This window comes from Hemicordylus capensis, chromosome 12 (assembly GCF_027244095.1).
Source record: "Hemicordylus capensis ecotype Gifberg chromosome 12, rHemCap1.1.pri, whole genome shotgun sequence".
Classification (NCBI taxonomy): Eukaryota; Metazoa; Chordata; class Lepidosauria; order Squamata; family Cordylidae; genus Hemicordylus; species Hemicordylus capensis.
Window position 1 is genome coordinate 4,068,205 of NC_069668.1, and position 17,161 is coordinate 4,085,365.

General features: G+C 47.7%; 1 protein-coding gene across 2 annotated transcripts in view; it reads right to left on the reverse strand.

Annotated features, from left to right (window-relative positions):
- The window catches only part of LOC128336224 (uncharacterized), a 28,874-nt gene extending 13,444 nt beyond the window's left edge, over positions 1 to 15,430 (reverse strand). For both annotated transcript variants that reach the window (XM_053275567.1, XM_053275566.1), the window contains exons 1-2: positions 15,280 to 15,430; positions 3,760 to 3,854 (exon numbers count right to left, since the gene is read on the reverse strand). In XM_053275567.1, the coding sequence (XP_053131542.1) occupies positions 3,760 to 3,854; positions 15,280 to 15,321 (137 nt within the window). In that variant the 5' untranslated portion in view covers positions 15,322 to 15,430. The remainder of the gene's footprint in view (positions 1 to 3,759; positions 3,855 to 15,279) is intronic.
- Positions 15,431 to 17,161: the final 1,731 nt, after the last annotated feature.

Sequence of the window (17,161 nt, forward strand, 5' to 3'; positions counted from 1 at the left end):
TCTCCCCGCAAAAGTTTCTGACACACACAACCAATTTACACAGAAATTAGGAAGTTCACTGAAGATTCAGAAGTACCAGCTCATGGAAGGGTTATTATTACCCATCTATTCTGAGGATGCCCCCACACGGATGCTGCTGATAGGCCTTGCTATGAGTTCATATCCTGCTTTGGAGATTTCGTGGGGATTCATCCTTCACCATCACCAAGATAGTGTGGAAATGGCTGCTTTCCATGCAATGAGCGGCCTTTTGTTTTTCTTAGGTCTCATGCAATTTCCAGTTAGCTGCAGAGTCAGTTGTGCCATTACACCACACTCTCGTCTCCGGGGGTGGAAATTCTGGTGTTTCACCCACACATGCACAGCAGACACACACTCACACCGTTTCTCTCATGACCATAGCGAGTGTTTTCTATAGAGAGAGAGCCTTAGGTAGTGACCATCACGGAAGCACGAAGGAACTTTGGGACAAGCCTTCAGCAGCCCTCCATCTCCACCCATCACGATGAAGATCTCTGCGGCAGCCCTCGCTTTTCTCCTTGTCCTCGCCTCATTTTTGCTGGCTGCCGCTGGCCCACATCTCAGCTTCTGAACTTTAAAATAAGGGGTGGGAACCCTTTGATAAAAAAATAAGAGGGGGCAAACCCTTTGGAACGGGGAGGTGTGGTAAAGGCCATTCAACTTTATATAAAGGACATAAGAAAAACTTGGGCCTGATCCAGCATAAGAAGAACGCTGCTGGATCAGGCCAAGTCCAGCATCTTGCCTCAAGCAGTGGCCAGCCAGGTGCATCTATATTATTTATTTATTATTTCTCTGTGTAAACCGCCCTGAGCTATTTTTGGAAGGGCAGCAGACAGGGGAATCTGAACAGCTGGCAGAGATGAGGGCTGAGGAGACTGATCAGGAGGAAGCTGGAATGTCACCTGGGTTAAGAAGACGTCTCTCAAGAGAAAGGCTCAGTGGGGGACACGCAGGCGCAAGATCTCGCAGGAGATCTTGAAATGAATAGAAATGCTGAGTCGGGACAGCCTGATTGGCTACCAGTTATCTCGAGCCCTATATCAAGCAAACGCTGTTCCTGAGACGGGACTGTCAGCAACGTTGTCTACCGCAGACAGTGTTCCTCGTGCTTATAATTGTTCAACCTTCCTTGTTTCAGCCTGTCCTTGTTCTGTTCCTTCCTTGCGCCTTTATTTCAGTTATTGCTCAGATCTCGTAGAGGGGGGTACCTAGTTTAGTTTCAAGGGGACTTTATTTTGTTTATACTACTCTATCTTTGAGAGTCATACTTCGCTCTGTGTTTTCAAGCCCTGGCTCTGATTTGCCTTCTTCAGGATGCAGAACAGATTCCCAAGCTGAGGGACCCCCACAGCTCTCAGGGCAAGAATCCTTGCAGTCACCATCCACATGGGACTAGCCTAGTGATCTGTGTAGGACTGCAAGTTTCTCCTGCTTAGCTGACAGCTCCATCCTGTGCTGATTTTTATGGGACTTGCTTCTAAGCAAGCTTGCTTTACAGAAGCCACTGCGTTGTTGCAAAGGGCTATTTCCAAACTATACTCGGGGCGGGGGGGGGGGAATCCCGCTGCTTTCAGTTGTGGCTGCTGCCCAAGAAGCATAGATAAGCCAGCTGTGAGGAAATGTCCCGAATTGGAATTCAGTTTTGGATTCCAGCCTCAGGAATTTCCCCAGGATTGTGTGTGTGTGTGTATGTTTAATTTAAGTCTATGAAAGCAAACCAGACATTGCATTATGCACAGTAAATGGTGTAAGCCAAACATAAAACCTATACAGATTTATCAGTTGTTGCTGCAAAAACTAATCCTAAAGGCATTAGGAGGAACATAGGAAGCTGCCATATACCGATTTGGAGTGGATGTTTGACGAGCTAGACTAGAGCTTTCGTAGGCACGGGGGTCATTTCCAGTTCCCTTCCCACGTGTATGTATTTATATATCTTGTTCTATTCTGTTTGTATTTATCTATTTAAGTACCAGGTTTTTGTGCTTGAGACAGATGAGAGACCAAGAGGTGCAGCTGAAGTATATTGTATTTCTACTGATTGTGTTTATTATTTATTGGAGCCTGTCTGTAGATCAGCAGTCCCTTCTCTCTCTTGCTGGTTTCCAAGAATAAAGAGGTTATTTGTTCTTTCTCTCTCTGTCTCTTGACAAGTTCTTGCAAAGCTTACAAAGGTCAAGTCAGGCCCCAAGAGCTGCTCCTAGGACATCTTATTACACTTCTGGCACCCCAATATTCAACCACTGGAGGCATACACCTCACTTTTCTTCATGACAGGGCTGTCCCTGAAGGCATCAATTGCCAGAATCCCACTTTCTTCCAGACAATTAGGAACATGGGAAGCTGCCATATACTGAGTCAGACCATTGGTCCATCTAGCTCAGTATTGTCTACACTGACTGGCAGCAGCTCCTCAAGGTTGCAGGCAGGAGTCTCTCTCCCAGCCCTATCTTGGAGATGCTGCCAGGGAGGGAACTAGTTGGAACCCATGCAGGTGCTCTTCCCAGAGCAGCCCCATCCTTTAAGAAGAATATCTTACAGTGCTCATATGTCATCTCCCATCCAAAGGCCAACCAGGGCAGACCTTGCTTAGCAAAGGGGACAATTTGTGCTTGCTACCACAAGACTAGCTCTCTTCCCACAACTGACAATGCTGGAGTGGGACATGGCCTCCTTCTCACCTGGTGGGAAGATTCTATGACAGTTTAACTGAAATCAGCAAATGCCCAACCTGGATCTCCAGTTGGGGCATTTGACCACCCCAGCAGGCTCTTGGACTACAGAATTGCAGCTCTGAAGAGAAATCCTCCATGCCTCTGGTCATTTTCATGGCTTGGTCACTCGTTCTTTAGAATGAGCTGGGAGCAGTCACATTTGGTGTGGCCAAATTTTATTTATTTATTTATTTATTACTTATTTATTTTTGCATTTTTATACCGCCTTTCGTTAAAATATAGCCCCAAGGCGGTTAGGGGCTGGAGGCAGCCTGTAGACCAGGCGGTTAGGGGCTGGAGGCAGCCTGTAGCCACATTTGAAGAACTGCGTACAATTCTGGTCACCACATCTCAAAAAGGACATAGTAGAACTGGAGAAGGTGCAGAAGAGGGCAACCAAGATGATCAGGGGCCTGGAGCACCTTCCTTACGAGGCAAGACTACAAAACCTGAGGCTGTTTAGTTTAGGAAAAAGACAACTGCAGGGAGACATAATAGAGGTCTATAAAATCATGCATGGGGTGGAGAAATTCAATATAAATTTTCCTCCCTCTCACATTACACTAGAACCAGGGGCCATCCCATGATACCGATTGCCATGAAATTTAGGACCAACAAAAGGAAGTACTTTTCCATACAATGCATAATTAACCTCTGGAGTTCTCTGCCACAAGATGTGGTGACAGCCAACAACCTGGATGGCTTTAAGAGGGGTTTGCATAACTCCATGGAGGAGAGGTCTATCAATGGCTACTAGTTGGAGGGCTACAGGCTGCCTCCAGCCCCAGAGGCAGGATGCCTCCGAATCCAAGTTGCAGGGGAGCCACAGCAGGAGGGAGGGCCTGCCCTCAACTCTTGCCTGTGGGCTTCCTGGAGGCATCTGGTGGGCCACTGTGTGAAATGGGATGCTGGACTAGATGGGCTTCCTTGGGCCCTACCACAGCAGAGCTGTTCTTATGTTGGAGGACTCTCAACTCCTGCTGTTATGTGGGAAATTCCAGCCGAGATGTTCAACACTCACATGCTTGGCTTGTTGTCTGTTTGGCTAGGCCCAGCAAAGTCAGTGGCTGATCTGCGGTTTCTTCTTTCCTTCCTTCCTTCCCCACTGAAACATTCCTGTAATTGTGGTCCACCCCGACAACAAAACAGAGAAAAAGGCAAAAACAACAAAGACGGTGCAGATCTCTCTTGGCATGTGGTTTTTCTTAATCAGCGGCCCGTGACTCAGGCAGACTTTCCCTGGATTCCAGCCCTGCAAATCCATGATTAAAACCCATTCAGTGATCATTAAAGTATCACACAGATGGCCCAGCCAACACAAAGGGTTGTGGGATTTCACCATGACCAGAAATTCAGCTGCTACCTTCGGATGCCAGGACATCTGGGGGTTTCTAGTTTAGGGGAAAAAGACGGCTAAGGGGGGACACGATAGAGGTTTCTAAAGTGATGGTGTGGAGAGAGAGAAGTTCTTCTCCCTCTCTCCCAACACCAGAACCAGAGATCGGCCCCTGAAGCCGTCTGCCAGGAAATGTAGTGTTGGGGTTTGTGATGATTTAGCAGAGCGCCAACAACAGAAACAACCCACTCCAGATACAGAGTAGAGTGCATCAGTGTTCCCTCTAACAGGGATTCCCAGATGTTGTTGACCAGGAGGAGAGCTGGCCTTGTGGTTGCAAGCATGACTTGTCCCCTTAGCTAAGCAGGGTCTGCCCTGGTTGCCTATGAAAGGGAGACTAGAAGTGTGAGCACTGGAAGAGATTCCCCTTAGGGGATGGAGCCGCTCTGGGAAGAGCATCTGAGGTTCCCATTTCCCTCCCTGGCAGCATCTCCAAGATGGGGCTGAGAGAGATTCCTGCCTGCAACCTTGGAGAAGCTGCTGCCAGTCTGTGAAGACAATACTGAGCTAGATAGACCAATGATCTGACTCAGTATATGGCAGCTTCCTATGTTCCTATGTTCCATAACCACCCAAGCAAAGGCTATTGCAGCTGGGGGTTCTGGCAGTTGTAAACAACATCTGGGAATCCCTGTTAGAGGGGACACTAGAGTGCAGAGTTTAGTTTTGGCGGCTACTTTAAGAACCTGCCTGGAGATTCTTGTACAATCTAGATACGAAGCTGATTTATTCGTGAAGTACATTTGAGATAGTAGCCAATGAATGGCACAGCGGGGAAATTACTTGCCTAGCAAGCCAGAGGCTGCCGGTTCGAATTCCCGCTGGTATGTTTCCCGGACTACAGGAAACGCCTCTATCGGGCAGCAGCAATATAGGGAAGATGCTGAAAGGCATCATCATCTCAGGGAGGAGGCAAGGGTCAACCCCTCTTGTATTCTACCCAAGGCAACCAGAGGGGACTGTGGTCGACACCAACTCCAAGGCACACTTTACTTTACATTTGAGATAAGAAAGACCTATTCTATTGATCAGCTACTTAATGAAGAGGGAGGGAGATGTTTCCATCTTCTCGCTAGGAAGAAAGGAATTCTCTGCCATGGGATGTGGTGATGGCCACCAGCCTGAATGGCTTTAAGTGGGGCCGAGACAAATTCATGGGAGGCCAGGTCTATCCATGGTTGCCAGCCCTGATGGTTATAGGCTACCTCCAGCCGCAGAAGCAGGTTGCTCCTGAATCCCAGTTGCAGGGGAGCAACAGCAGCAGGAGAGAGGGAGCAGGCCTTCATCTCTTGCCTGTGGGCTCCCCAGAGGCATCTGGTGGGCCACTGTGTGGAACAGGATGCTGGACTGGATGGGCCTGATCCGGCAGGGCTGTTCTTATGACCCCGTCTCCTTGCTCACAAGGGCAGACAGCTGGTTGTGAACTCTGCACATGCTCAGTAAGATATTGTACTTCCAGAATTAGTAGCAAGTTTCAGGGCAGGCTTTGACAGGGCGGGTTTCCTTGTGAGGGGAGACTTGGGGCAGTTTTTCAAAATCTGTTTATCTGCAGTTATGTGCACCATGTATGAAAGCAAAAGGGAGGCAGCACCCGTCTTTAAAAGTCACCACCACCACAACTGTTTCTTGCCTACTGGCTGCAAAAAGAAGTTTCCAAATTCTTCTTCTGGCCAGATACAAGCTTCCAGACATTTTCCTTCAGCTACTGCCTAGGCAAGTAAGCTGAGACCCAGACGCTAGCCATGTCAGAGTAGCCACCAGTCCTCAAAAGCCACGAAGCCAGCACAAAACCCGAAAGGAAGGGCAATCTTTTCACTTTGCAAAGCAACAACGTTTATCAGTCAGATGTCACCCACCTTCCCTTGGAACTTCACTAGTATTTCCCCACATCATCTCTATTTATTTATTTAATTAATTTTACATTTCATATCCCGCTTTTCCTCCAAGGAGCCCAAAGAGGTTATGCTTATCCCCACAACAACCCTGTGAGGTCGGTCAGGCCGAGAGAAAAGTGGTTGGCCCAGAGGCACCCGGTGAGTTTCACAGCTGAATGGGGATTTGAACTCAGCTCTCCCCGGTCCCAGTTCAGCACTCTAGCTACTACGCCACGCCGGCTCTCTTTACACCAGCCCTGTCAAGCAGGACAGCAGCATTCTTCCACACTGAAGTGGATGCAGCTGAAACTGTTCTGCAAGAGGCATAGAGTAGTGTTGGTTTTATTTGCCTTTAGTTATCAGACGATAGCAAAACAGATAGAATAAATTAAACAAACAGATTATACGAAACATACCAGCAAACTAGCACACAGGCCCAAATTCATAAAAATGCAATCAATCTAAAAATAACATAGAAACAGATGACATGATACAAACCATTAAAATAATGCCAGAGAGAGAAGCTTCGTTACAGACACCCAGCAGATCCATGGCTGGGCAGAGATCTGAAAAGGGACTAACCCCAGGCCAGGCCTTAAATCAACATAGCTGGCTAGCACAGCTGGTGTGACCCGCCCCTCCAGACACACTCTACCAAACATTGTGGCCAGCCAGATTCTCAACTATGCCCTTGCTTCTGCTGTCTCAGGCAGGCAACAAAACTAAGAATGCCGCCAGAGCTGGGAGGACTGGCCAAGCCAAAGGCAACCTAAGCTATGCAGGCCTGAACTCCTCCGGACCAGCAGTTTTCAAACCTATTTTCTCACAACCCAGTTTAAGGCAATCACTTATTCCCCTAAGAATGGATTATTACTTCTCAGATGTTTTAAATGCTATATAAGAGATGAAACCTCTGCTAACTTGGCAAAGAGACACCTTTTAACGTGGTGATTCTCTTTTATTTTGCAGGGGGAGAGTAACTGGCCCTGTCCACCCCCAGCACAGGACCTCCAGGGACTGTTGCTGGTGTCTATCTTGTGTTTCATTGTAGATTGTGAGCCCTTTGGGGACAGGGAGCCATCTTATTTATTTGTTATTTATCTGTGTAAACTGCCCTGAGCCATTTTTGGAAGGGCGGTATAGAAATCGTACAAATAAAGAAATAGAGGAGGAGGAGGAGGAGGAGGAGGCAGTTTCACTTCCCCTGTGAGACTGTTATAACTGTTTTAATTAGCAAGGGATTTGGCACCTAATACTCCACAAGCCAGTACTTGTTCTGGCCGCCTTGAGACGTCAGTCTGCATTCAACCCAAACCAAGGATCCATTTCCATTTCCCACAGGCTTCAAGCTCGCTTTGACTTCTATGGCATGCCGCAACTCACTCTGCAGGCATCTGCAGAGGGTTAGTGGTTCAGGATGGAGATTACAAACCCAGTAGATGCATGATTCAACATGAGGAATGCGGGAGCTAGCAGGGAAATTGGTTTCACTACGGGGAAATTGGTGGCTTCAGCTGATCACAGCGAGCTTTCCCATCCCAGAACAGCAAGCCTGGGAATTCAACTAAAAGTACAGGCAGAGCTACCTGCTCTGGATTGGCTGGAAGAGAAGAAGCCCTCTATCCCTTGCTACCCCTTGGGGACATCCCTGGTTGTTAGATATAAGTTTCAGGTAAGATGGAGGTGCCGTTCCTGGATGAACAGACCATGGAGGTGGTATTCAGCCCAGGCTGGGTGGGGTTACTGCTCTCCCCCTCAAAAGCGAGGCAATCCACACTGCTGCTGGACACAGAACTGGTCCCAGAAGTCAGCAATGTCTCCTGCCAGCTTTGGTTGCTATGCCAGCTACGCCACCTTCTGGAAAGGAATGGCCTAGCTACCATTCTCCTTGCTTTAGTATTTTTTGTTAAATGCACATTTATATCCCACTCTTCTTCCAAGGAGCCCAGAGCGGTGTACTACATACTTAAGTTTCTTCTTACAACAACCCTGTGAAGTAGGTTAGGCGGAGAGAGAAGTGACTGGCCCAGGGTCACCCAGCAAGTCTCATGGCCGAGTGGGGATTTGAACTCGGGTCTCCCCGGTCCTAGTGCGATCATGCGTTATGCAGAATTCATCCACACAGCCCATGCCCAGCAAAAAGGGTCCCAAGGCACCACCCTCCTCCATGAGAAAAAGTGTAGCCCACCCTCTGTTGTTGACAATGGGAAGCAAATAATTTGCAAACTAAACTTAAGAGACTGACTCTTTCCAATAGTGGTTTACGCCAACATGGTCCTTACACAGGCAGTTTTGCAGAGGGTCTCGATGACGTGCTCAACATCTGTATGACAGACCGTGAAACAGTCATTTAATACATTTAGTCCAGTTTGATCCGGGGAGGAGAGCCAGTCTTGTGGTAGCAAGCACCCACCTCTTCACCCAAGCTTTTTCAGCTTTTTAAATTCTTAGGTTTTAATCTTCTTTTTGATGTTTAAATTGTTTTAACCTGTTTTATGTTTAACTGCCCAAAGATGAAAGTTTGGGGTGGTGTAAGAATTTGATAAATTCATAAAAATAAAATAAACATTCCCCTCAGAGGATGGGGCCGCTCTGGGAAGAGCAGAAGGTTCCAAATTCCCTCCGTGGCAGCATCTCCAAAATAGGGCTGAGAGAGACTCTTGCCTGCAACCTTGGAGAAGCCGCTGCCGGTCTGTGAAGACAATACTGAGCTAGATGGACCAAGGGTCTGACTTGGTATATGGCAGCCAAATGAACTTGAGTTGCTTTAACCTTACCCAGCACCCTAAATCACTGCAGATGTTTACGATCGCCAACATGCTTTCAACATTTCACAGATCCTACCAGGAAAGCAACACATTGGGAACAGCAGGGCTATTTCTAAATAATTCGAACCAATCAGGAACAGGTCCTAACAACCCCCAATGAAAACTGAATGCCTATGCAGCCATTTCTTCTTCTTTTTTTCCAAGGAAGTCCAATGAGTTCAACTGGACTTGTTCCCATGCCAGTGTGCAGAGGTTTACAGCATAAGATGGCCATATGCTGAGCAGACACTTGTTATCTCTTTGTGGTCCAGGATACAAGGAACTGACTCTCTTTTCAGAGCTAACGAGAAATGGGCAGGCACAATTGCGGAAATGCGCAGCAAGAAGATTTAAAATGAGCTCCCTGAACATGTGCACATTAAGATGGATTAAGCGTGGATGAAGCATTTAAGCATGCCTTAAGCTTCTTCCCGTAGGCTTCCAGCGGCATCTGGTGGGCCACTGTGTAAAACAGGAGGCTGGACTAGATGGGCTTCCTTGGGCCTGATCCAGCAGGGCTGTTCTTGTGTTTTTATGTAACCACTAGGTGTAGACACTCCATCATGTCTCTGCACATGGTTCATTGTGCAAACCCCACAGATACTCAAGCAAAAAAGCCAGGCACCCTCAAATCCACTTGCCAGCTCGCCAGTGGCGAATGCCCCGAGTCCCCTGGTGAGCAGGACACTTAGCACCCCACAGATCTCCTCCCCAAAGGATTCCTTTCCACTGTCATTTCTGAGCAGCTAAGAAAGAGCAAGAATCCTCTGCCCCTGTTTCTTAGCCTCCGCATCTCCCAAGCCAGAAGACCGGCTTCTCTCCTTAGCCCTCTGCCTGTGTGCCAGCGACAGATCTAAGGGAAGAGAGGGGTTGGGTGGCCACCACAAATCATGGCTGGCTAGCAAGCTACGCCTACATTTGTGGATCCCTCTGCCTGGAAATATTGTTGGTTGCTTTCAGTGCCCAGTCCAAAGTTGCGAAGGTTCTCCCTTTATTTAACCACTTCAGACCGGTTAGGAAGGAAGGAAGGAAGTCATATTTATATTCAATTGTAACTCATAAGCTACAACATCCACTATTGATTAAGTGCCATCAAGTCGGTGTCGAATCTTAGTGACCACATAGATAGATTCTCTCCAGGATGATTTGTCTTCCACTTGGCCTTGAAGGTCTCTCAGTGGTGCATTCATGGCTGTCGTCATCGAGTCCATCCACCTGGCTGCTGGCCATCCTCTTCTTCTCTTCCCTTCCACACTTTCCCCAGCATTACGGACTTCTCCAGGGAGCTGGGTCTTCGCTTAATGTGTCCGAAGTAAGATAGTTTGAGCCTGGTCATTTGTGCCTCGAGTGGAAATTCTGGATTGACACCACAATGGAATGATTAAACAGAGATTGAATTAGCATCTTCCACTTCCCAAGGGATATTCAGATTTGGGGCTGGCAACTTTCACAGCAACAGAAGCCTTGCTCCCGACTTGACATTGATTGGGATGGGCACTCCTAGGAGACTACTAGTATGGACACACCCACAGCTTTTCCACCAAACTTCTCAGAGTGATTTGCACAGGAAAAATACTAAATAATATGGTCCTCTGTCCCCAAAAGGGCTCACAATCTAAAAGGAAATATAAGGCCAGCACCAGCCACTAGAAGGAGCTGTCCTGAGGCTGGCAGGGACTGTTGCTCTCCCCCACTAAATATCAGATAATCACCACTTGAAAATATGCCTCTTTGCTCCATTAGCAGGAGAAAGCCAGGCAGTTAACACCAGGGTTGTGAACTGGCAGCAATGAGCATGCATTTTATGAAGAAGTGGGGTATAAGGTTAGTAGAGAAGCAAGTCAGTCCTTCCATAGAGGTTTTGCCACAACAGTTAGTCTAAACATAGGCACAGAAACCATCCATGAATCATCCAACAATGTTGGCTGCAATCCCGGAAGCTTTCGCCATCATAAATCTGTTCATCTTTGAAGCTTAAAGAAGAACAGGGCTCTTTCCAGATGACACCCTAGAACAGCAGTAAAATGCTTCGGCTTGGCTGGATCGTATTGAAAACGACCACCAGAAGAATCCCAAGCTCCTACAATGGGAAACTACAGCCATTTTTTCCTGCAACGGACTTGCAACGTCGTAGCACTAAATGGCAAAGATAAAATCCGAAGTAAGGCATCGGCCATGTGAATGACACCTTGCTGTCAGCACGGTGGTGTCACAGCACAGGAAGGACGGAAGCACACTTTGCAGATCTGTAGTGACACTTAAGGGTTAATCTGGAAACTCCCAGGTGTATTTGAAAGGGCCAGAAGAGCAGGCATGGCCTCAAGTACCATCCCACCTCAGACTCCTGTTCTTGCAAGTCTTGCAAGCTCTGAAAGCAGACGGAGAGGAGGGAAGGTTGTCAACAACAGCTTCCTCATCCCTCCTCGTGCTTCTTGCAAGCTTCCGTTGGTCTCCTGTACGCCTTGCAGAGGAGCGAGCATGAATTGTCCACTTTGCTAAGCAGGGTTGGCCTTGGTTTGCATTTGGATGAGCATCTACACATGAGCACAGTCTGCTCTAAGATATTCCCCTTCAGGGATGAGATTGCTGCCAGTCAGTGTAGGCAATGCTGAGATTGATGGACCAACGGTCTGACTCAGTAGACAGCAGCTTCATAGGAACATAAGCCTATCGTCAGAGCCCTGGGGGCAAATCAGCCCGTGTGGGGCCCCCCCTTCCAGTTAATGAGGATTAAACGAATGGGGCACTCGCCCTGCCTGCCCTGCCCTAAGGACAGCCCTGGTTTCACCCACCACATTATACACTAACAGGGCAAGCAACCACACGGCCTGCCCCCAAACACCAAGTTTGGCCCAGAGAAGCAGGAGCTGTTGGCATTCCAATGGCATGAGAGAGCGCTAAGCTTGCCTAACTGGAGTCAGCTGAAATTAAGATCGCAGCCTCTTGGGAGGCAGACTTGTTTTCATTAGGCTCTGCTTGGATGTTTGGAAAGAACATATCCCAATTTTACACAGCAAAACATCTCCATTTCTCTCAGCCTTCAGGAACATCTTCAGGCCTCTCATTCCTAAAGCAACCCGAACCTCGCAGTCCTGGACATTTTTCACATCACACCCGGCTTTTAGTTTGCATCTCCTCTGGAATGGAGGTGTGTGTTCACATATCGGCCAAATTTACCCCGAAGTCCTTGCAAGCTATGGGGAGCACGTCTTGGCCCCGGAGCTTTCCCTGGCCCCAGAAACCGGACATACATAACCATTAGGAAACCATCTAGATCCTTCCTCTTCTCTGCGGTTTAATTTATTCCATTCATTCTTTCAGTTACACGCTTCCCCTTTCCCCAGAAAGTCAAAAACTTGTCCCCTCAGCATGACAGCGTGTGGGTGGTGAGGTCACCCTTTTGGCAGCCAAAGGAAATCCTTGTCCACGGCACAGCCGATCACAGTCGCAAAGATTTGTTGGGAATCCAGCTCCATATGGCATCGACCTTTGCACCAGCAACCCTAATGAGGACTAGGAGCACTGGGAGTAGAGATAGATAGTTCATTTTAATGTATGTATTTATTTATCAGATTTGTACACTGCCCCAAACTTTTGTCTCTGGGCTGTTAACAATAGCATAAAACAAGTTAAAAACATATACAAAAAATAAATAAAAACAATTTAACAATTTAAAAACAAACCAGAGATTAAAACCTAAAAATTTAGGAAGCTGAAAAAGCTTGGGCTTGAAAAGATGGGTTTTCAGGTGTTTTTTGAAAATTGCCAGAGATGGGGTGGATCGTATCTCAGCAGGGAGCACAGTTAGGGTCTGCTTCTATCTATCTTTCTGAGTTAGCTCCTGAAATACTCTGCTATATAAGTAATTATATACACAGTCTGGGTACGCAGTCTGGGTTGCTTCTGGATCCAAACCTCTCCCTGGTGTCCCAAGTTGAGGCGGTGGCCAGAGGTGCTTTTTATCGGTTTTGGCTGATACACCAACTGCGTCCATTTCTTGAGATGAACGGCCTCAAAACGGTGGTACATATCTGCTGGTAACCCCTAGGCTGGATTACTGCAATGTGCTCTATGTGGGGCTGCCTTTGTACATAGTCCGGAAACTTCAGTTGGTCCAGAATGTGGCAGCCAGGTTGGTCTCTGGGTCATCGAGGAGAGACCATATCACTCCTGTATCAAAAGAACTACACTGGCTGCCGATACGTTTCCAGGCAAAATACAAGGTGCTGGTTATTACCTATAAAGCCCTAAACAGCTTAGGCTCTGGGTATTTAAGAGAACGTCGTCTTCGCCATGAGCCCCGTCGCCTGCTAAGATCATCTGGAGAAGTTTGCCTGCGGCTACTGCCAACTCATCTGGCAGCTACTCAGGAACAGGCCTTCTCCGTTGCAGCCCCTGGATGATGGAATGCGTTCCCTGTTGAAATAAGAGCCTCCCCATCTCTGGCAACTTTTTAAAAAGGCGCTGAAGTCACATTTATTCACTGTTTTAATACTTTTAACCTTGTTTTAAGTTTTAAATTGTTATAATGCTTAAAGTTTGTTTTAATTGTGTTTTTATTATAAATCACCCAGAGACGTCATTTTGGGGTGGTATAGAAATTTGTTAAATGAATGAATAAAATATAGTCCCATCCAAATGCAAATCAGGGTGAATCCTGCTTAGGAAAGAGGACAGTTCATGCTCACGACTGTAAAATTGGCTCTGCCCAGAACGTGGTACCCTGTTCTTCATATGTAGGCCTCTAGATGCCAGTTGTGGCTACAACTTGTGTTCAAACACCTTTGGCTGGCTGTCATTAAAATTAAAATGATCACTTTTGCTTAACACACATGCAAGTTGTGGGTGAAGCCAATCATCAGCAGACTGCTGTCCTGACGGATGATCCAACCTGGACAGGCTAAAATCCTGCAAATGTGCGACCGATTCCTTTCTCAGAAGTACCCTTGTGGTTTGCGGGTCTGGACGTTATAAGAAAGACAAGCCATTCCGTTGCTGGGAAATGTCGACTGCTCTTTTTGCATCCGTGCCATTCTGGTGTGCTTCCAAGACAGCCACAAGCAAAGCATCTGGTTCAGCCACGCTGAACTTTTCGCCTAGTGCAGAACAGCGCTGGGGAATGAACGGCACACTTTATGTGCATCGTTGATGTTTCTTCAGAACTCCTAACTCACATCATCATCTGTAATTGAGATTACCGCGGGGAAGAAAATCACATTAACGTGATTTGGCAAGCAGATTTGGGCCAAGAACTCTGTCCGCCACATGGTTTTGAGCCCGCTAATCAATTCAATACCAGCTTGGCCAACCTCATCCTAACCACTCTGGAAACCCACAGGACTACATCAGAGCTGGTCAGAAAGGGGGCGTTCAGACAGGGACGCACAACTCCAGTCCCCCAGCTGCTCTTGGACTACAACTCCCATCATCTCCAGCCACAGTGGCCAAGAGTTCAGGAGTATAGGAGTCATAGTCCCAAATTGTGTGGCCCTGGGGGTAAGATGTTCTTCGACTTCGAGGCCCCAGATCCTAGTCTTGGGAACCCATAAGAGGGGTCTCAACCACCCCGCCTTGGGCAGGGAGCAACACTCACGGAAGGGCGTCACACCCTTGTTGTTTCGATCGATATTTGTGGTACTGGATCAATTGTCCAGGAAAAAGAGAATCCAAGGATTCTGGGTTTGCCCTTTCACTGCCTTTGGTAAGCTAGAGAGCGGAGAGAGCAGAAGCCCTGTAGATACCATCCTTACATGCATTAGATGTGGAAAATGTGAGTCAGCTTTGATATGGCGCATGTGCTTTAAGCAGGAAGTGTCGAGCAGCACTCTTCAGCATTTTTCCCTGGGGCAAAATGTCAGACTAATGACGGAATGGCCAGGGTGCCGACCAGGCGACACCAAGGCCATGGGTAAAGAGGTGATCTGTTCCGTTCCATAGCCATTAGTTATGATCCTTATAGACACATCACCTGAGCACCTACAGGACAGTCAGGGGTAGTGACAGACTCAGGGTACATGGAAACATAGGAAGCTGCCACATACTGAGTCAGACCCTTGGTCCATCAAGCTCAGTATTGTCTACACAGACTGGCAGCGGCTTCTCCCAGGTTGCAGGCAGGAATCTCTCCCTCTCAGCTCTCTCTTGGAGATGCTGCCAGGGAGGGAACTTGGAACCGAGTTCTCCCCGACTGGGGACAGCCGAGTTCAAATCTAGCCACGAAGCCCACTGGGTGACTCGGGGCCAGTCGCTTCTCTCTCAGCCTCGCCTCCTTTACAGGGCTCTTGTGAGGATCAGCATGACCACGGTCACTGCTCTGGGCTCCTTGGAAGAAGAGGAGAAGTTTAGATCTTTGCAAGTTAAACATTCTTGAGGCTAGCCAACACACACCTGCATGGGCAGACAGCACTGACTGAAGTATATGTGGCCCGCGGTGATGCAATCAGTCTCTCTGTTCAACTCCTTACCATGTATGGGTGAATCATTCCCCAGGGCATTCTTTTGAACATGGCTTTCTACTTGGTAGCTGTTGTGATGTAGGGGGAAGACGCATGTTCCCCAAAGTGTAGCAATCAGCCAGGGTGTGTCTGTGTGCACAGTCTTGTACATGATGGGGTCAACCCTGGTAGAAAGAGAGAGACAGGAGGGGTATAAAGGAGGGCCTCCACATTTTGCCGGACTATAAATCCCATCACCCCTGGTCAAAGGCTATAGTAGCAGGGGATGAGGAGAGTTGTAGTCCAGCCACATCTGGAGGCCCAAAGGGGATAGGGCTGCAGCTTGCTGGTAAAGCGTCTGCTTTGCATGCAGAAAGTGTCACGCACCACCTTTTAAAAGTGGTGATTCTCTGATATTGAGCAGGGGGAGAGCAACTGGCCCTCTCCAAACCCAGCACAACATCCCTCCAGTGGCTGTAGCTAGTATCTGTCATGTTTCTTTTTAAAATGTGAGCCCTTTGGGGAAAGGGGACCCTCCAATTTACATATTATTTATTTTGCTGCTTTGAGAACTTTGGTGGAAGAGCAGCCTATAAATATCCATCATAGTAGAACGTCCCGGGTTCAGTCCCTGGCAGCATCTCCAGATAGGCCTGGGAGAGACTCCTGCCTGGAACCTTGGAGAGATGCTGCCAGACTGTGTTGACAATACTGATGGGCCAGAGGTCTGACCTGGTATAATGCAACTTTCCTTTTAATTTTAATTTTTCCCTGAGAAACAACAGACACACAAGTAAGTAATCACAGAAATGTCAAACAAACAGTGACCAGGGTTTCAATGCAGATCGGTGGAAAGTGGTATAAAAATTGTCCATGATAAGAGAGGAAACATTTATAGCACGTAACAGTAGAAAATAGTAAAAAGAGGTCAGGGGAGAAGCAATTTCATGCCCATCTCTTAATAAGGAAACAGTAGGGGAAATGCTTGATTAACAAGCAGAAGGTTGCTGGTTTGAATCCCCACTGGTATGTTTCCTAGACTATGGGAAACCCCTCTATCGGGCAGCAGTGATCTAGGAAGATGCTGAAAGGCATCATCTCATTTGCGTGGGAGGCGACAATGGTCAACCCCTCCTGTATTTTACCAAAGACAACCGCAGGGCTCTGTGGGTGCCAGGAGTTGAAATTGATTTAACGGCACACTTTACATTTACTATATTGGGCAGCAGAGATCTAGGAAGATGCTGAAAGGCATCATCTTGTACTGTGCGGGAGATGGCAATGGGAAACCCCTCCCGTATTCTACCAAAAGAAAACCACAGGTTTGCTCTGTGGGCACCAGGAATCAACATCAACTTGACGGCACACTTTACCTTTTTCAACCAAAGTTCCCAAAATGGTTTACATAGATACAAACAAAGATGGTTCCCTGTCCCCAAAGGGCTCACAATCTAAAGAAATAAGACAGACACCTGCAACAGCCATTGGAAAAAATGCTGTGCTGGGGACGAACAGGGCCAGTTGCTCCCCCCCTGCTAAATAAAGAGAATCACCACTTTTAAAAGGTGCCTCTTGGCTCATTTAGCAGGGGTGATGGCAGTCTCCCCCATTAAGCCCAGATTTGAATGGCTGTGTGAACCAGGCCGACATAGACTAAAGAGGTGCCCCTAGCCTAGATGGTCTTGAGAACCAAGTCAGAAAGCATCAGCTCAGAAGAAGCTCTTAAAATCCCGAGGATGGCCACGTCCAAGCAGAATCCTCCTCCCTGTATCCATCTGGGTACCGGTACATAGCCCGCTGCCTTATACAGAGTCAGGCCCTTGGTCCATCTAGTTCAGTATTGTCTGCATTGACCGGCAGCGTCTCTCCAAGGTTCCAGGCAAGAGTCTTTCCCAGCCCTACCTGGAGATGC